General features: G+C 35.4%; 2 protein-coding genes across 3 annotated transcripts; one reads left to right on the top strand and one right to left on the bottom strand.

Annotated features, from left to right (window-relative positions):
* Positions 1-601: 601 nt before the first annotated feature.
* Positions 602-3,493, bottom strand: LOC107859572 (zinc finger MYND domain-containing protein 15). Of its 2 annotated transcripts, none has more exons than XM_016704621.2 (2): positions 3,233-3,493; positions 602-2,601 (listed from the first exon to the last, which is right to left on the bottom strand). In XM_016704621.2, exon 2 carries the CDS (start codon positions 2,584-2,586, stop codon positions 688-690), a length of 1,899 nt encoding a protein of 632 aa, XP_016560107.1. In that variant the 5' UTR covers positions 2,587-2,601; positions 3,233-3,493; the 3' UTR covers positions 602-687. The 2 variants fall into 2 exon arrangements, with proteins under 2 accessions (XP_016560107.1, XP_016560108.1); XM_016704622.2 differs by having other exon boundaries at positions 602-2,751; positions 3,233-3,475.
* Positions 3,494-14,426: 10,933 nt separating this feature from the next.
* Positions 14,427-20,157, top strand: LOC107859573 (polyadenylate-binding protein RBP45). The gene is made up of 7 exons (XM_016704623.2): positions 14,427-14,847; positions 16,112-16,577; positions 18,689-18,744; positions 18,818-18,948; positions 19,028-19,127; positions 19,215-19,385; positions 19,844-20,157. The coding sequence occupies exons 1-7, from the start codon at positions 14,539-14,541 to the stop codon at positions 19,844-19,846; spliced, it is 1,236 nt and encodes a 411-aa protein (XP_016560109.1). The 5' UTR covers positions 14,427-14,538; the 3' UTR covers positions 19,847-20,157.
* The last annotated feature ends 524 nt before the right edge of the window (positions 20,158-20,681 follow it).

A 20,681-nucleotide genomic window follows, 5' to 3' on the forward strand; every position in this document is an offset into this window, starting at 1 on the left:
TAAAATAATATTATTTTTTAATAGTGCTTAATTCTCATTAAATATTTAATAAATAGAAATAACTTGATAAACTAAATCTTATATTTGTTATTTTTCTTAATGGGAGGGAGTACAACATTACAATATTACTTAAACATATGACTTCTACCCTCTTTTTTCTTTTCTTTTCAGAAAGACTCCAAAACATTAGAAGTGTTATATTATTCTGTCTGTCCTAAAGGATAAATCAAGAAGCATTTTTAATGCTTTAAAATTCACATATAGGAGTAGTATTTATTTCATTTTTCTTTTATTGTATAGTGGCATTATTTGTATGTTTTATGTACACAAACTGAGTTTCAAGATTCAAATCATTATTGAGACTTGGTTATTCTTACTAGTAGATAGATTGTCATTTTAATTCAGTTCAACTTATATGTGTTAATGCCAATCCAACCAAATATTCTGTAACCACCTATATTATATATCAGACCAATGACCAGAAAGAAGGTTAAGGTGATACTAAATGGGAATTACTTGATGAACGAAGCAACAGCCAGATTTCACATAGACTGAAAGCAATTTCACATTAAGGCATTTCTCCAGCAAAATACCCCTTAGATGATTCAACATATAACTGATTTTTTTATAACAGAGTGCAAGACATATGAATTACAATATCAACATGGCTCTAGGGGATATCCCAATTCATGTATTTACTCCTAACAAAAAGCAGTTGCTATATGATGGGAAATTAGTGGAAGTGCCAAAAATCCTCACCGGAGAACGGAAAGGATTTGGTGTTACAGGATAGCTAATATGTAAACCTGCAGAGCGAAGAACCTGTTTACCATCTAAGCATGAAAGCTCGGACTCGTTGGTGAAATAAGATGGAATGTTCATCGATTTTATCAAGTCGAGAGCTCCAGCCCAAATTGAATAGCTTCCTAAGCCACAATTCAAAGCCACGATTACATGAGGAGTCGGCAGATAGCTGGCTTCGTCCTGGTAAAGACCTCTTACAAGGTTTACCCTCACCCGGCTACCTATTCCGGAAGTAGTCCCTGATAAATTAGTTGGGACTTCTGGCCCGACCATTATTATCTGTATATTGCCCATCCCGTGGAGTAGATGACCAATCTCAGCAAAGGCTGGCATCCAATCTAACTCCCCTTCAGGCCCAACATAGTGGAGGATCACCTCTTTGTTCTTGAGTAACAGATTCTTCGAACTGATGCTGAGTGCTGTCAATATGTAGTAAACCGTCAAGGGATGAGACAGAATATCTGCCACGGGACTTGTCAGTGGTAATGACCGGAGGTTGTAGTACTCTGGCCAACTAGATAGAAGGATTGAGCTAGATATCCCATCTCTAAAATGATTATGAAAGGGTGAGTCATGAGGATATTCATTCTCATCCAGACCGCCCCATGAATCCCGCAGTCCACCTGGAACAGGAAGAAGGCCATATGGACAATGAGAATAACAGCCACATTTTCTTCTCCACATGCCCTTCTGGTGAATACCAAGTGATTCAAGCCATTTACAAGGCTGCTCAGCAGAAGAAGCAAAGATGAAGATTTTCATAGCCAACTCTTCTTCTCTTTCCATCATGGCCTTGTAATGCCCACAAACATCCTTGTGCGCCTCCTTCCAATGCTGCTTCTGGCAGAGCGAACTGCAATAGACCACTGCAGAGCAATGACCACAGCAAGCCAACTGTTCTCTGTTGATCTCTTCCTTACACTGCATGCAATGCCTAAAACAGACAGCTGCATTTGATTTCACATTAATAAATGTCTCCTCTTTTGGTGCTTCCGAATGCTTGGTGGGTGTAGAACTTGATGATGAGCTATACTTCTCCTGATATCCTCGACCAGGAGGGTATGAAATTGTTACTGCTACAACATCATTTCCTTTGGCCATTTCTGCAGGCCATTGGACATCAACAGTTTCGATAAAAGGTTCAAAATATATCACTCTAGACCACTTTGGAGCTGCACCTTGATCTTGCTGAAGCAAAGGGTGCAGAAGACAAGCTCCTTTCATAACTGCATACAGAAATCTAAGCTCTTCAAGTGTTGGATTTCTAAACTGAAGTTCACCAGTTGTTGTGCAGCGACCAACATCAATCACGGGATATCGATTTTCACCTGAAACCTCCAATGCCAGTGACATAACAAATCTCTTATTTGAAGGGAGCATCAGAGTGTCCAGCTCATAAGTAACCCGCAAAACCTCAACATTTGGAACCCGAATTGTCTCCCTAGGACCAGTCATCTTCTTCGCATCATTCTCCGACCTAAACATATAAAGACCTATATCCCCACCATCCCCACCAATAAATTGGATACAAGAAAATAGCTGTTTTTTGCCAGGCCAATCCAAATCCTTCCCAACTCTTACCCCGAAAAGATGACCTGGTCGCAACCGCTTCCAAGGATCAGTCCGATACAAAGCTGCAGCAGCTCTGTATACAGACTTAATGAAAGATGGTTCAACACCATCTATCTTCATAAGATTGGTTCCTGATCCAGGACCAAGTCCAGGTCCAGACCCAAATTGTTCTTGAAATCTACCAAACGCATATTTCAAATGCACATCCATCTTAGTTAATGACACCTGCACAACTTAAATGTTTTACATACTCTATAAAACCCACCAACACCATGCATAAATATCAGAATAACAACAAATGCAGCACCAAATTCAAGCAGAACAATTTCAAGCAGAGACTGGTCCTTTTGTGACATTTCATTTTAAATGAAAAACCTGCAGATTGAGTAAGAAAAAGTGTTGTTCTTCACCATATCAAGAATGTAATACCAATAACAAACAAGGCTAAATGGACAACTTTGTTTCTTGAATTCCTGAATAAGATCAACAAACACCATGAATAAATAGAACAATGCAACAAATGCCAGTACCAATTTCAAGCAGAAAATGCAGTAATCTACAAGAACTAATACAAGCACAAGAACTGCCCTTCTATTATGTGAATAAGAAACACTGTTGCTTTTACTTCATCACATCAACAATGTTCAACCAAACAGTACCGAGAAACAATATAGAGTGATAAAAAAAATTCTGGGTATTCTTGAAACTAGTAGAAAACAACATCCATAACTTTACAAGTATGATAAAAGCTCCTAGCAGCTTAGTAGAGATGCAGCAAAAAATGCTTCAATTTAATCAGTAGTACTAAAGCATTTGATTTGTAATTTCAGAAAATAAATAAGACTAGCAATATCACCTTTGATTCTTGGTTTTTATTGAAGAAGAAAATGCTGTGATCTTTAAGTTTTGCAAATGGACAGACACAACAGTCAACTTTGAGTCAAGATCTGCTGACATTTACGAGAATTGTGTCTGTGCGAAAATGGAAGTTGGAAGATCATTGTCGATCAAGCTGAATGGGCTTAATGTTGGGCCTACTCTTTCTAATATGAACTTTCTTTGGTCACCTTTGAGTTGTTGCCTGACCATTTTTTGCTGAGAAATTATTCCTAGTGTCCCACAAAGTATCCAATGTTGATTTTTGTTCTTATATGGTTTTGAATTTTTGTTGCTGCTAAATAAGTTTTAGCGTTTGCCTATGAGGTAGGATTTTTGGACAATTAAAGAGGTTTACTATCTTTTAAATGTCATGAACGTTTGTCTTACGACTGAAAGTTAGAACTTATATGTGAGAAGTTCTAATTTTTTGCACATGAAACATAATTTATATTAATTGAGTATATCTACTGTCTTAAAATGTTTTGAGTGTCTGCCTTATAGGAGAAATTTAAAGCTTATATCTATAAGCAACATATTTAAGTCTTAATTTTTATCTATAAGGCAAAACTTCTTGTCACTTTTGCAAGTTCATTATCGTAAATATCATGAACGTCTGCTTTATGAAGAAATTTATTAAGATGGGCCAAAATTATCAAGATCACTCCTTATGAAGCTTTTTTTAAGACTTCTTTTATGGGTCCAATTTTGCATAAAATAATTTTGAAACGTAGTTGTTTACCTTAAAATCTTACAATTAAATTTATAGATAAGGTCAAGCACACGTGTTATATCTATTAGGAAAGACTGGCACACAGTCAAAGAGACCGACAGGGTAGCAGCGGAAAATACCCAAGACTAAACTTTCCCTTTCAACTTGAACCAAGAGGAGACAAATAAACCCAAGCAAAATAGAGTAATATGCAGCAAACAACTCAACAAATGAAACAAGACAAGAATAAAGGCAATCACACGAGACACAAGATTCATGTGAAAAACCATTCAGTGTGAAGAGTAAAAAACCACGGGACCAAAACCTCCACTATAATCACCAAAGAATTACAATATTGTTCTCCAAAATATCCACCAAACAAGTGCCAAACAACAAGAAATAATACATAATCCACAACACCAAACACTAGAGAAATAAAGGAGTGAAAACACAAAAAATGCAGCTACTGTTCAGGAATGAAGAACAGGAGCTACAGGCCACCAAATCAAGCTCCGTCAGTTTCTAATCAAAGATTGAGATGAGAGGAACAAGCAATCCAAAAATTAGCTCAATCAGACAAGAAACGAAGTGGGAATCGCAATTTGAAGTTGACAGCTATGGCTGAAATTTAGGTGCGAACATCAGCTTTGTTTTTCTCTCTTTGGCTGCTGAAAACTCTCATTTTGTGATGGTGAATAAGACCTAAAAAGATCAATATATATGCCTCATAGTAATGGAACTATGGGCAAAAGTAGGTTGGTCCAAATTGGGCTTCAATTATCCACATAGGAAGGGAAAAAGACCCAATAACCCAACAATTCTCCCCCTCCCAACCATGTGGAGGAGACCGCCATCCCGGCGATCATGCAACAATCTTCAAACTTCCCTCTTGGCAAAGTTTTAGTCATCATGTCGGAACCATTATCATCCGTATGAATCTTCTCAAGTTCAAGCAACTTAAAATCCAACACATCCCGAATCCAATAGTATCTCACATCAATGTGTTTAGACCGACCATGAAATGTAGAATTCTTGCCAAGATATATGACACTTTAACTGTCGCAATGAAGCACATACCTCTCTTGAGCACAACCAAGTCCCCCCAAGAATCTCTTCATACAAAGCAATTCTTTACAAGTTTCAACGGCAACAATAAACTATCTTCTGTAGTAAATAGAGCAACACATTTTTGCAACCTAGATTGTCAAGACACAACTCCCCCTGCAAAAGTAACCAAATACCCTAAAGTAAACTTGCGAGTATCAACATTACCGGCCATATCTAAATCAGTATAACCACAAAGACTAGGATTCCCTGTACCAAAACACAAACTCAGACTAGAAGTGCCACAAAGATATCTTATAATCCACTTCACAGCTTTCCAATGTTCTCTTTCCGGATTAGAAAGAAAATGATTTACAACACCAACAGCATGAGCAATGTCTGGTCTTGTGCAAACTATTGCATACATCAAACTGCCAACAGCTGAAGCACAAGGAACTTTCTCCATATCTTCCTTCTCATCATCACTGGAAAGACACTGCTTCGTGCTCAACTTGAAGTGCATAGCTAAAGGTATACTGACAACCTTAGCCTTGTCCATGTTAAACCTTCGAAGTACTTTCTGAATGTACTTCTCTTGTGATAACCACAACTTCTTGGCCTTTCTGTCACGGACAATCTGCATGTCAAGAATCTGCTTTGCTGGTCCTAAGTCTTTCATAGAAAAAGACTTACTCAACTCTTGCTTCAACTTTTGAATCCTGCAAGTATTATGACCAACAACAAGCATGTCATCAACATAAAGCAACACAATAATAAAATCACCATCAGAGAATTTTTGCACAAAAACAATGGTCTGAAGTAGTCTTCTTGAAGCCCTGCTGACTCATAAAGGAACCAAACTTCCTGTACCACTGCCTAGGAGCTTGTTTCAAACCATACAAGCTCTTCTTCAATTTGCAAACATAATTCTTTTTTCCTTGACTTCAAAACCTTCGAGTTTCTCCATATAAATTTCTTCATCTAAGTCACCATGGAGAAAAGCAGTTTTAACATCCATTTGTTCAACCTCTAAATCTAGACTTGCAGCTAAGCCTAGAACCACACGAATAGATGACATCTTTACAACAGAAGAAAATATCTCATCAAAATTAACTCTCTTTTTCTGGTTAAATCCCTTCACAATCAATATAGCTTTGTACCGTGGAATTGGATTACCATCCCCATGCTTCACCCAAAAAACCCACTTATTTTTCAAAGTTTTTTTGTCTTTAGGCAGCTTAACCAAATCAAAGGTATGATTATCTTGCAAAGATTTAATTTCATCTTTCATAGCATCAAACCACTTTTCTTTTTCTTCACTTTCTATGGCCTCATCAAGACTCTCGGGTTCTCCCCCGTCAGTCAAGAGTACATACTCACTGGGAGAATAACGAGATGAAGGTATTCTCTCTCAGTACATACTCACTGGGAGAATAACGAGATGAAGGTATTCTCTCTCTTGTAGATCGTCTGAGAGAACTCTCTGGAGCATCAACAACTGGTTGTTGATCAACCATATCAACTTGCACTGGAGTATCAACAACTTCTTGCTGGTCATTCTGAACATTATCATCATCTTCATTATCAACTTGATTTTTATCATCATGAAGATTTTCTTCAGAAGCAGTAGTCAAATGAACTGGATCAACATCAACTAGGCTCTCGCTACTTTGAGAATCAACCTTCTCAGCTTTGTCAAAATCTTCAATTGTTTGGTCTTCAAAGAACACAACATCGCGGCTTCTAATAAGTTTCTTCCCAACTGGATCATAGAAGCGATAGCCAAATTCATCTTGACCATAACCAATGAAGATAGATTGTCTAGTTTTAACATCCAACTTTAACCTTTCATCCTTAGGAACATAAACAAAAGATTTACACCCAAAGACTCTAAGATGATCATAAAAAACTTTCTTACCAGACCAAATTCTGTCAGGGACATCACCATTCAAAGAAACAGTAGAAGATAAATTAATAACATAAACAGCCGTATTAAGTGCTTCGGCCCAAAAGAAATCTGGCAGCTTAGCATCTGAAATCATACATCTAACCCTCTCAACTAGTGTTCTGTCCATCCTCTCTGCTAAGCCATTCAACTGAGGAGTCTTTGGAGGAGTTTTTTGATGCCGAAAACCTTCTTCTCTGCAATATCTATCAAAAGAACCAATATACTCACCACCATTATCTGAACGGATGCATTTCAATTTCTTTCCTGTCTGTCTTTCAACCAAGGCCTGAAAATTCTTGAACACATCAATTACTTGATCCTTGGACTTCAAAGAAAATACCCAGAGTTTGCAAGAATGATCATCAATAAAAGTCACAAAGTAAAGTGCAACACCATGAGACCTTACTTTAAAAGGACCGCACAAATCAGAATGCACCAACTCCAGCAAATTGAGTTTTCTTGAAGGCGGATGACTCTGAAAAGAAACTCTTTTCTGTTTACCGGCTAAGCAATGAACACACTTCTTAAACTTTGCTTTTTTTACTCCAGGAAGCAAATTTTTTTTAGCCAAACTATCAATCCCCTTCTCACTCATGTGACTCAACCTTCTATGCCACAACTCTGATAAAGTATCATTCTCCACCAAGTTTATCAAGATTCTAGAAGTAGAGCCTTGAAATACGTACAAGTTAGACAACTTGTCACCTCAAGCCACAATCATCGAACCTCTAGTAAGCTTCCACTGGCCAGCACCAAGGGTATTAACATAACCCTCATCATCAAGACTTCCAACAGAAATCAAATTCAGGCGAACATCTGGAGCATGCTTGACATTATTGAGAACTAGTTTGAAATCATTGTTACTTTCCAAACAAATTGTGCCAATGCCAAGTACTTTAACTTCATCATTATTGCCCATTTTCAACATCCCAAAATTACCTGGAGTTTAAGAAGAAAATAATTCCTTCTTTGGCATAACATGAGAAGTAGCACCAGAATCCACAAACCAACTAGACTCATCGCGAACAAGATAAATGACATTCTCACCACAAGCAATAAGAAGATCATCATTAGTAACAACAACAACACAATTTTCATTATCGTCTTCTTTCTTTTGCCGTCTTATATCTCTCTTATGCTTGTAATAATATTTCATGATATGCTCCTTTTTGTTGCAATAGTCACATGTAACATTCTTGAATTTGGACCTTGACTTGCTTTTACTTTTATCTCTATCATTTGAATCTTTGAACTTCTTTTTCCCCCTCTCTTCAGTAACCAAAACATCAGAGTGTGAAGATGAAGAAGATGAGGCCTGAGATCTTCTTCTCATCTCTTCATTCAAGACACTACTCTTAACATATTCCATAGTTACCATACCATCGGGAGCAGAATTAATCAAAGAAACTCGAAGAGTTTTTCAAGAGTCAAGCAGAATATTAAGAAGCCAAAGTCCCTGAATTTCTTCATCGAACTTTACACCTATTTCGGACAGCTGGTCAAAGACACCCTGAAAATCATTTATATGATCAGAAATAAGACTGCCCTCTTTATACCTGATATTCATCAATTTCTTAAGCAGGAACAACTTGTTATTGCCAGTCTTCGAAGCATAAAGTGTCTCGAGCTTGTCCCATAAACTTCTAGCATGTGCTCATTCACAATATGATTTCTAACATTATCTTTAACCCATTGTCTGATATAGCCACAACCTGTAAGTGCTCAAATTCTCAATTCTCATCTGTCATGGATGCAGGTTTAGTAGATGCAAACATAGGTAGATGTATTTTCTTGACAAATAGAAGATTTTTCATCTTGCCTTTCCAAGTATGATAGTTACTACCATTCAAACACACCATCTTGCTCATATTTTCATCCATCATTCAAATCGACAATCAACAACAACCTGATACCACTTGTTAGGAAAGACGGGCACAAAGTCAAAGAGCTCGACAGGGTAGCAGCGGAAAATACCCAAAACTAAACTTTTTTCTTTCAACTCGAACCAAGAGGAGACACATAAACCCAAGAAAAATAGAGTAATATACAACAAACAACTCAACCAAATAAAACAAGATAAGAATAAAGACAATCACATGAGACACAAGATTTACGTGGAAAATCCTTCAGTGTGCAGAGTAAAAAACCACGGAACCAAAACCTCCACTAAATCACCAAAGAGTTACAATATTATCATCCAAAATGTCCACCCAAAAAGTTCCAAACAACAAGAAACAATACATAATCCACAGCACCAAACACTAGAGAAATAAATAAGTGAAAGCACAAAAAATGTAGCTACTGTTTGGGAATAAAGAACAGGAGATACAGGCCACCAAATCAAGCTCCATCAATTCCTAATCAAAGATTATGATGAGAGGAACAAGCAGTCCAAAAATCATCTCAATCAGACAAGAAACGAAGTGAGAATTCCAATTTGAAGTTGACAGCTGTGGCTGAAATTTAGGTGCGAAAATCAACTTTGTTTTTCTCTCCTTGGCTGCTGAAAACTCTCTTTTTGTGATGGTGAATAATACCTAAAAAGATCAATATATATGCCCCATAGTAATGGACCTATGGGTAAAAATGAGTTGGTCCAAATTGAGCTTCATTTATCCACATAGAAAGAGAAAAAGACTCAATAACCCAACAATATCTAGTTTCGTTTAGGTCATGTTATCAATGGGTCAATTACCTAAGTGATAGAATAACAAGCTAAAGTTTAAGTTAATATAGAACAAAGTATCAAAAGTAAAGGTTCGTGCAAAGAGATGGCTCATGACCAATCAAAGAGCTCAATTTCTTAATGCTCAAAGGGGCGTTTGGTAGAGTGTATAAGAATAGTATAAAATATATTAGTATTGTTGGTATTAGATAAGTTGAGATTTTTCATGTGCGGTGTTTGATTTGGTGTATTAAAACCAACATGCATGCATTATATGTATTAATTATACACACATTAATACCAAGTAGAGTGTATAACTAATGAGATATGCATGGATTGAAAAAGTTCGTGAAAGGAGGTGCTAGTAATATACAAAGTTAATGCATGCATTATTTTTTATAATGCACTCTATCAAACGATCCCTAATAGTATTGTTGCTAATGAAATAATGACATGTGTCTTTCCGTTATAGGTATCACGTCGTATTTACAGCCTAAGTTGGGCACGCTACACATCCGCACATATGATAGTCCTGATATTTTTGTCCCCTTACCCTTATCCCCTACTCCAGGTGTGGGGATGTCGTTTCGTGAGACTCTCTTCAAGTGTGAACAACTGCTAGGTTTTCTCATGACTTAAAAATGTCACATTGCACTCCAAAAATATCCTATCTCGAGAGGTTCTGTCTCTTCGTCTCCTTCTTTCATTTTAATTTAATGTCAATTTTTTATTTTCTTAAGAGCCGATTAATTAATCTATTAACTCAACTAATTCAAATACAAAATTTAGAAGAGATTCAATCATTTTAAAAATTAATTATACATATATTCTCCTTGTCTTAAGGCCATCTCCACCCCCCTCTGGTTTTTGTCTATACTTCATATTTGTAGAAAAAAAATAAAGATGGATAATTCCAACTCATCTCTATTTTTGTCTGAGTAAATTTCCTAAATAGTCACCCATGTTAGAAAATTTACCTTATAATATCATTTTTGTTTCTTTTTGGACCATAATATCACCCAATTATTCCTATTTTTCTCAAAATATATTTGACATAATATCAACATCATTGAGTAAATTCCCTAAATAATCACCCATGTTTGAAAATTTGCCTAATAATATCACTTTTATTTTTTTTAGGACCACAATATCACCCAACTATTCCTATTTTTCTCAAAATATACTTGACACAATACCAACATTCTTCTCTCTCCTAATAGAATACCATGTCACATTTTTTTTTTTTAACAATACATAAAAGAGTGTTTTGTCTCTATAAGCATCAACTTCTTTTACATATTCAATCAAAATATTTACCTAATTCTTGAATAAGCAACTTCTTTTACTTATTCAATCAAAGCATTTACCTAATTTTTGAAGATTTCGAAGCTGCAACGGTGAATAAGTGTACATGTTGTTATACTTTCAGTAGTTCAATACATTATTTTCTGTACGAGAATCTAGTTACTTCAATTTCATAGCGAAAATCTTTATTCTCTATTTCATTCACGAGTATTTGCATGAACATCAACTTCTCTTCATACAAAAATTTAACCTTTCTCTTATCAAAAGAAAAAATTAAATTAGTTCCTTGGAGCTAATCAGGAAGACAAAACATAATAACAAATTTTCTTCCCTGTCTTACCAAACTATATGCACAAACAAATTTGGCCTTCAAAATAACAAATTTTAGCATCAATACTTCAAAAAAGTGTTATAACTTACTATAATTTACAGCTAAATAATATTTTATAGGCAAGTGGCAACATCACACTGTACCACGCCATAATATAAACACAGAGATTTTAGCAAAAGAAGACACACAATGTGTCTAAATAAGTGTTTCACATAACTAACAAAAGAAACTAATGTATAATCCCTATATTTTACTAAAGTTTCTCTTCTTCTTCTTCAACAAAACTACATAATTCTTCATGACTTTTCTTTCAAAATGGCTTCCTTTCTTTGCTGTAAAAGAAGGTCAATCAACAGATTCAACATGTACACCTCCCTGAGCCAACAATAGAGGAAAAAAAAATACAATTAAGCAATGAAACTAATGGGAAAAAAAATCATAACTTTGCAATAAATTAACTGAAAATAAATAAAACAAGAATTCATTATGTGAGTTCTAGTTGACTGCTTTGTTGAATTCAAATCCATTTGTGAATCTACTCAAATTTTTGGATGATAAAATTTAGAATAATTTCACAAATCATCATTTTCAGCTTGTTCTTTGATTGATCTAGAGATTGATTTGAAGAAACGTCTACAACCTTTTTGAGCATATAGAGATGCAAGAAATTTATAAACATTAGAGGTATAAGGTGCAATAGTTTTGGGATAAAATGCAAGATTACTTATCCTACGTTTGGATAAAGGCATTACTTAGTCCCGAAATTATTTAAGTGATGGAATTAGTTATCATCTATGGTGGAATAACTAATCGTTGGATTAGTTATCCCGGAATAACTTATTCTAGTTATTTTCAACCAAATAACCCCTTAAGAGTAGATGCCTCCCATGTTCTACACAGACTATAGACACAAACACATAATGCAGATTCAAACAATAGAATATCCCATTCAAAAACAAGCAAAAAAAATTCTAAATTTTAAGAAAATTACTCCAATACCACATTGAGTATTCAAATTATTTCACAATTTAAACTTCAAAGATTGAAAAAAAAAATCGAATTTTACTTCGTGACGATATCTTTGGTCGATATCAAAGGGATACAGAGGCTAGAGATACAATCTATTATGCAAATTCATTAATTTATTCATTGAAGAACCAACAATTTCCTCAAAGAACCAGAGGATTCCATGTTAGAAGTTGCCTCAGAACTCTAGAAAATTTTTTCGGACAGAAAAATATGCCTCTTTGTAATCTTCTTCTAGGGTAAAAGATCGGTGGTTTAAAAGGTTAAAAAACTTATTATTAAAAAAGAAAAATGTCAAGTATATTTTGAGAAAAATAGGAATAGTTGGGTGATATTATGGTCATAAAAGAAACAAAAATGATATTATAAGACAAATTTCCTAACATGGGTGACTGTTTAGGGAATTTACTCCAACATCATTCTTTCTCCTAATAGGATGCCATGTCACACTAATATATAATGTGTTTTAATTTACAAAATTTTATAAACTTGAATAGATTCTCAGGAAATTAGATCGAAAATAATCAGAAATGATTGAGTCGGTATACATATTTGAGTGTGTTTGGTATGATGGAAAATATTTTTCCCGAAAAAAATTTCCTGAAAAAAAAGTTGGTTTTCTACTTATTTTCTCATGTTTGGTTGGTGAGTGAAAAATATTTTATAGTGTTTGGTTGGTGAATAGAAAATATTTTTTGAAAAATATTTTCTAGTGTTTGGTTGGTGAGTGAAAAAATATTTTTTAAAAAACACTACTAACTGTTAACTAGTATATCATTGTCTCCAGCAACTCAACAATTTGTAATAACTAATTTAAGCATAACAAATAATATCAATATCGAGTACTAAAATATTACAAGTCACTAAATTTTAAGCAACTACTAATTAGCAAGCATAGGAGACACTTTTCAATATTTTTGCAAGACAATCTCAAGATACTACAATCAATAAAAATACAACGAAATGATAAGCTTATTCAACCTTGTGAAACAAGCTACGGCGATGACAAAATGAAATATGCAATTAGCAAAATTAACATAGGTAAGTCTTCCTTTATGCAAATGGAAATAACAGTACATTTAAAAAACATTGGAAACAGAAAAAAAATCCGGACTTCACTATTTTTTATTTCAAGTAATGAAAAAATTGGAAAAACGCATAGTAAAAAAAATTTCTGAGTAATGAATTTTTTTTGAATAATGTGATTTTGAGTGTTGTTGGTGTGGAAAAAAGGGTTGGGGTGGAGTCATAAGCTATATTTGTCATTTTCTGAAAAATAACTTTCCTTGCCCAAGGAAGTTATTTTTCCTCAAATAGAGGAAAAATAAGTTATTGTGAAAAATATTTTCCCAACATTTTATTACAACCAAACAAAGAAAAATAGGAAAACATTTTTCATCATACCAAACACACCCATTATGTATATATATTCTCCTCATGTTAACATTAGGTAGGGGTGTACACATCAAACCGTCAAGTCAAATCGAACCGATGAACCAAGACAAATCGAGAAAAAAACCGACTTATGGTTTGATTTGATTGGTTTGACATTAGAAAAAAAAATCGACCATTTTTTATTTGGTTTGGTTTTGACAAAAAAAAAAAAGTCAAACCGAATCCGAATCAAATCGATATAATATATATATATATATATATATATATAATATTTGAACTTTTTTATACATAAAATATTAATTATAATCTATTTTTTAAATATTTTTTCAATTAGTTTTAGTAATTTTCAATAATTTGAAAGTAGATGCAGATATATATTTAGATTTGGACCTTTAAGTCGTAATATTTATCCATTAATTACTAATTAAATGATTCAAAACCCAATATAAACTTAAAACCTAAACTTTTCGCTCTTCATCTCACTTTTTAGTTCAAGAGAGTTTTTTGCTCCTTATTTTTTCATAATTATGATTTTTCATTAGCAAATGAGTGAAAACATTTTTAATTTAGTCTTCGATCACAATATAATTATAAAAACTAAATATTATAAAAAAATAAAAAAAACCAAAAATCTAAATTAAAAAAATTAATTTTATATTAATTTAATTTATAATTTTAATAAACCTACATAATTAATTTTTTATTTTTTAAAATAAAAATCGACCGCCATTACCAAAACCCCAAAAGGGCAGAAAATATCTCACCATCTATTTTAGTTCTATAAATAAATAAAAGCCACGCGTGGATCTCTCTCTCTCCTATCCATACATCCTTCTAGGGTTCCGCCTTCAGCCACCACGATGCAACCAGCAAATTCCATGGTTCCACCGCCACAGCAATACCAACAGACACAGCCCTGGATGACTCAGCAGCAGCCGCAGTATCAGGTTGCGCCGCCGCAGCAATCGGCATATTATTACCAGCAACCACCGCAACAAGGCGGTGTTCCTCCACCCGTTCAACAACAACAACCACCGCAGTACACCCCTGCTGCTACCGCTCCTGTTCAACCGGCTAGTGCTGATGAGATCCGAAGCCTTTGGATCGGAGATCTACAGTTTTGGATGGATGAACAATACCTTCTCGGCTGCTTCGCACAAACCGGAGAGGTATGAAAAATACCTTTTTATTGTTTTCTTGTACAATTTGATATAGATTCTTGCTAAGTTTTTCGAATGGTTCATGTTCTTGAATTAGATCGAAAAATCTTTGACTGTTATGTATTTGTATGCATAAATATTGAAGTTCTTAATGTTTGTGACTTATAGAACTTCTTGTGTAGTGTTCTAGATACGTAAATTATTTTTCAAAAAGCTTAAAATTGTATGTCGAATGGTTTGACTCTCTGAACTATGTCATATAAAGAATTTGCTGTTCTCAGTATCTAGTAATTTTGTTGTTAAGAGGTATGTGAATATGATGTAGTTCATAGTAAGTGAATTTTCTGTTACATTGTTGGTAAAAAATATGTGGATGATCTGTAATTGTATTCAGTAGCTTGCCTTACATGGTTGGATAAATGTTTCGACTGTATGCTGTAGTATATTTTCAGTTGCGTGTATACCTTTGTTGGCAAAAGATATGTGATATAATGTTTGTATTAAACCCTGTGTTAGGTAAAATTCTTAAATTTTGCTGTACATAGCGACAACAATAACTGGGAATTTGTGGATTTGAAAAGAATTGTGACTAGTTTTGCTTACACAGTGGCAAGATTAACTTGGAATTTGTGGATTTTTAAAGAATTGTGTGTTTGTTGTAATTAGTTAGTTGAACCATTGCTTGATATTTAATTCGTATAATTTGAACTCTATGATGTTAGTGGGATTACACTGGGTATGTTGTTGTTGTTGCTGTTAATGGTTGCCTTTTATGTTCTAAAAATAAGTTTCTCTGCAATTTAAGATTTTTTTAATATGTTGCAAGTTGAATTGTTATTGGTTAGGAACTTCTTTAATTTTTTAATCCTAATTGGTGGTTGTAACTTACACTTGCTGGTACCTGCTTTTATTGACTTTGGGTATTGGGTATTGACGCTAGATAGGATTTTGACGAAGCCTCACTGTATTTGAGCTACTGAACGAAGGGAGCTAGTAATCCTTACATAACCTTATTAAATAAATAAATCCATGCCTAAATCTTTGTGCGAAGTTGTTTGTGCTAAATGATTGTGTGATGGTTTCCTTTAGATGCCTAATTGCTGAAACATACAATAAGAACATTTTCACTTGCCCCCTCCCTCTTTCTATTTAACTATCTTCTCTTTTACATTGTATGGGCAGTATTATTACTAGTATTAACAATCTTCTTTCCCTTTCCCTTGCCCTTTTTGTTTTTTGTAAAGAGAATTTAAACTGTTTGTCTATGATGTAGGTGATCTCTGCTAAAGTTATCCGTAACAAGCAAACTGGACAATCAGAGGGTTATGGCTTTATTGAGTTTATTAGTCATGCTGCCGCAGAAAGGAATCTGCAAGCATATAATGGGACCTTGATGCCTAACATTGAGCAAAATTTCAGACTTAACTGGGCTTCTCTTGGTTCTGGTGAAAAACGTGCTGATACTCCTGAATATACAATATTTGTTGGTGACTTGGCAGCCGATGTCTCTGATTATATGCTTCAGGAGACATTTAGGGCTAACTATCCATCTGTGAAGGGTGCCAAGGTTGTAACAGATAAGCTCACGGGGCGCACCAAGGGTTATGGTTTTGTTAAATTTGGTGATGAAAGTGAGCAGTTACGTGCTATGACTGAGATGAATGGACAGTTTTGCTCCACTAGGCCTATGCGGATTGGTCCTGCAGCTAACAAGAAGAGCATGGGTGGTCAAAGTCAAGGTATGCCTCAACCTAGTTGGTATGCATTATGTGGTAATCTTTGTAGCAGTTAAGGGAAACAAATTCAACTTCCAGCTTGTTTGCTAACTTCACTCGGCTTTTAGATTCTGGAACTTTCGTGTTGTGTTTACTTGTCCTAAATTCCTTTGATGGTCTAGTTTTCATAGCTTGAGGATGCTTTTCCTTTATTTTGGGCTGAAGTGATGTCTTTATATGTTCTGCTTAGCTATGCAGGTGTCATTATATTTCCTTTCATTCCATTATGCTGTTGAATTCTTGATGAATACCCAGCTGTCGACTTCATTTCGTTCCAGTAGTTAAAAACTTCCCATTGCAATATTAAATCTTATAAAACTCCGCTTATCTCCAAGCAGGATGATTTGGAGGCTCTATGATTTAAGGGTCTGGACGCTTGTTTCAGCTGAAATGAATACCTTTTAGGGCGTGGTGTGGCGTAAGTCAGTTCATTTAAATGTAGTTAAATTTCGCTCTGTAGGATCCTCTTGACATTAAACCTTTTTAAGTTTTGCAATTTTTTCATTACTCCGTACTCCAGTTAGATTGCTTTATCTCTACTTTTCAGCCATTTTGCTTTGTCCTTACTTTTCAACCATTTTACTTTTATCATTAATTTTCAGCCATTTTGCTACATCATTACTTTTCAGCCATTTTACTTATCATTAATTTCAGCCATTTTAGTTTATCATTAATTTCGGCCGTTTTGCTTTATCATTAATTTCAGCCATTTTGCGTAATCATTAATTTCAGCCATTTTGCGTTGTCATTACTTTTCAGCCATTTCACTTTATCATTACGTTTGAGACATTTGACTTTAGAGGTTATATTTCAGCCGTCTAATTCGATATCTTGTTGCCTGCCTCAAGTTGCACTCTGATCTTTAGTATACCTCTACAGGTTGTGGCAGTCTCATTCATTACTTTAGTTGTCCTAGTCCTGGATTTATTTCTTAGTTTTACTCCATTTACCTCGTGAACCTGTTCAGTAATCCCCCTTCACAGGAGTGAGAGGTTACATCGTCTGTTTCTTGTTTGTCCAAGATCTTGGTACTCATTTTTTTTTTTTTGCAATGCTATTACTATTGGGGGTATTAAAATCATTTTTCTTTCAGCATGATTTACTTTTAAATTATGAATTATTGTGACATGAAATATCTTCTTGATAAAAAAAGGGATTTGTCTTTTTATCTGATGGAGTGCTGGTAGCTGTTTGTATAGTTTCTTGTAACATTATTTAGGGAAACTAGTCCCCTTTCCTAGTTTCTTGCCTTTCTTCTTTAATAGTCATGTGCTAAGGCAATAAAATTATCTTAATGCATGAGATAGGAGCCCCACTTGGTTGGATTATACTGCGTATGTTGTTGCATGAGATAGGATGTGATAAGTTGATGCCGTGGGAAGCCCATGATATTATTATTCAGAAACCGCAGGACATCTGATGGTGTATTATTTATTATATACATCATGTAAATGTATTTTCTATTTGCTGACTCATATATTGGTCTGTCTCTTCGCCTTTGCCAAACTCTGGCCCATCCTTCACAAATTTGAACATAGATCTTTTCTTGTTTCTGAACTTCCAAAAGCACATCTGCATGTATTCACTGTGGTATCTGAAGAACCTCTCATTTGATGATCCAACATTTCAGAAGTGTGCATTTTCGAATGCTTGATTGCACTATCTCAACTGTTGGACGTGCCTCCTGATTTTCTTAAACCTTTCAAGTCAAATGTCTGTCAGCTTGTGTTCTCTCAACTCGTGCACTTTCTGTTTCTTTTGAGACCTGTAAGAGCTAACAGTTATTGTACGTCTTGTACTGTTGGAGCAGTGTAACCATCAGTCTGTTGCTTGCATTGTGTAATTGTGAAATGACAGTGCAGTGTTATCTCGCTTGCATTGTGTAATTGTGAAATGACAGTGCAGTGTTATCTCTTGAACCTGTACATTGATTTGTTTTTAGTTTTAGTCTTCTGCTTTGTAGTTTTGTATTCCTACTGTCATGTCTTTGCTAAAACGTGTGTAATGCACTTCATCATACTCAGATAGCATAAAGTTCTCCACACACTCCTCACATTCTCTTCTTCAATTTGCAGCTTCGTATCAAAGTTCACCTGGAACTCAAAATGAGGATGACCCTTCTAATACCACTGTCAGTACATTTCTTTGTGGTATCATTTGACGTTCTGTTAGCTTGTACTCATAGCCAAATAATTTGGTTGCAGATTTTTGTTGGGAACTTGGATTCCAACATAACGGATGAACATCTAAGGCAGGTTTTTGGACATTATGGGCAGCTGCTTCATGTAAAAATACCAGTAGGCAAGCGTTGTGGATTTATTCAGTTTGCTGACAGGTATAGTAATAAGCTTTGTCTATATGATCGATCTCAATGCTTGGAGAAGTTAACACATGTTCCATCTTCGTTATTGCAGAAGTTGTGCTGAGGAAGCTCTGCGGGCATTAAATGGAACTCAGCTGGGTGGACAAAGCATCCGTCTTTCTTGGGGTCGTAGTCCTGCAAACAAGCAGCAGGTAAGTAATGCTGAAATTATAATTTCTGGTTGTGGCTCTTCTCAATCTGCCAATCTGAATTTTATGTTCCTTCTCTGGCTTGTGCAGCCCCAGGTTGATCCAAACCAATATGGTGGTTATTATGGGTATACAGCTGGATATGAAGGCTATGGTTATGCTCCCCCTGCTCAGGATCCAAATCAGTATTATGCAGGCTATGCTGGATATGGTAATTACGCACAACCTCAACAGCATCAGCAAATTTTGCAGCATCCCCAGGTTCGATGAACCCTTTGAGCTTATTTATTAACTAAAGCTACTCCCTCCGTCCAACAATACTGTCCGCTATTGACTCGGGGCACATGTTCAAGTAACAATATATAATAGGGGTAATTTTACTATATCACCCTTTGAATATGGTAAATTGGATGTCTTGGAAAATGTATTGATTGATGAATAATAGTATTTAATAGGAAGGGTAAAACTAATAGAGAAGGGTAAATGATCCATCGATTTTTCAAACTGGACAAGTATTGGTGGACATCTATTTTTAGTATTGTTGGACAGAGGGAGCACTCAACACCCACCAAAATGGAAATGAATGCAACATTGTTCAAGGCTATTAATACTATCTTATTAAGTTTTTGACTGCTTTTAATCTTTTCTCCACGTTTTTGTTAGTTGCTTTCTAAAATATAATGATATGTATGAATACTCATCCCCACTTCCTTTTGCAGTGATCTGTCCAAGGAGTTGCCGAGTGCTTCCCGGCATGTAGTGATGTTATAAGCAGCACATGAGATTTTCAGTTGGAATCCAGACGTGTTTCACTTTCTTAGGGTGTTTTGGGAACTCTTCTGTAGGCTATTTCTTTGGGATACAAATTATGGTTATGGTCAACTGATTGTGTGCTCTTTGTTTTTTGGTTACCATTTGGCTACTTATATATGAGATCTAGATATACTTGAAGACCTCGGGGAAGTGTAGGCATGTATTCATGTGCTTTTTGGCTATTTAAGCTATGCTTAACGCTTTATTTTGCTCGTTGCTATACGTTTGTGCCACCTTTCATAGTAGTTTTTACCACGTTCCTCCAAAAACAATTGCACAGATGGTCATTTGGATGACTGCCGTCTCAAGTTATTTTGATAAAATGCTCGTAGGGCATTGGTGTAGGGTTAACTTTATATTGATGCCTAGTGCCGGATGCGACAGTGTAGGGTATACTTACTATTGATGCCAATTGCCAGATGATGTGGCTTGGTCCTGCTTCCGGGTCTTGTAATAAGTGATAATGGCCCTTCTAGGCAATGTCTAGCATAAATTTTCGTAGTGGTGGTAGGATCACAAATGAGACAGCAAATGGCTGTAAATTCTTCTTTTCATTGCTGCTCACGATGCCATTATCGGTGGTCTAGATTTTCTATGGTTGTTGCTTGTTTGCTGCCATACCTTGGACCCACCACCAATCAAAAGATATTGCGAGTGCGCTCAATAAGGTAACACCCATTTTCCGGTTTCATGCTGGGAAGTCTTAGGGTTACCCCCAAACGAAGGAAACTCCAACCCAGGAGG

The sequence above is a fragment of the Capsicum annuum genome, chromosome 2 (genome assembly GCF_002878395.1).
Source record: "Capsicum annuum cultivar UCD-10X-F1 chromosome 2, UCD10Xv1.1, whole genome shotgun sequence".
Classification (NCBI taxonomy): domain Eukaryota; kingdom Viridiplantae; phylum Streptophyta; class Magnoliopsida; order Solanales; family Solanaceae; genus Capsicum; species Capsicum annuum.

Bases quoted from the DNA above. Each gene is read 5' to 3' on its own strand.
- LOC107859573 (XM_016704623.2), top strand. From the start codon at position 14,539: ATGCAACCAGCAAATTCCATGGTTCCACCGCCACAGCAATACCAACAG. The intron at 16,578-18,688 runs GTATGCCTCAAC...TTCAATTTGCAG, and splicing joins CATGGGTGGTCAAAGTCAAG to CTTCGTATCAAAGTTCACCT. The intron at 19,128-19,214 runs GTAAGTAATGCT...TGGCTTGTGCAG, and splicing joins GTCCTGCAAACAAGCAGCAG to CCCCAGGTTGATCCAAACCA.
- LOC107859572 (XM_016704621.2), bottom strand. From the start codon at position 2,586: ATGGATGTGCATTTGAAATATGCGTTTGGTAGATTTCAAGAACAATTT.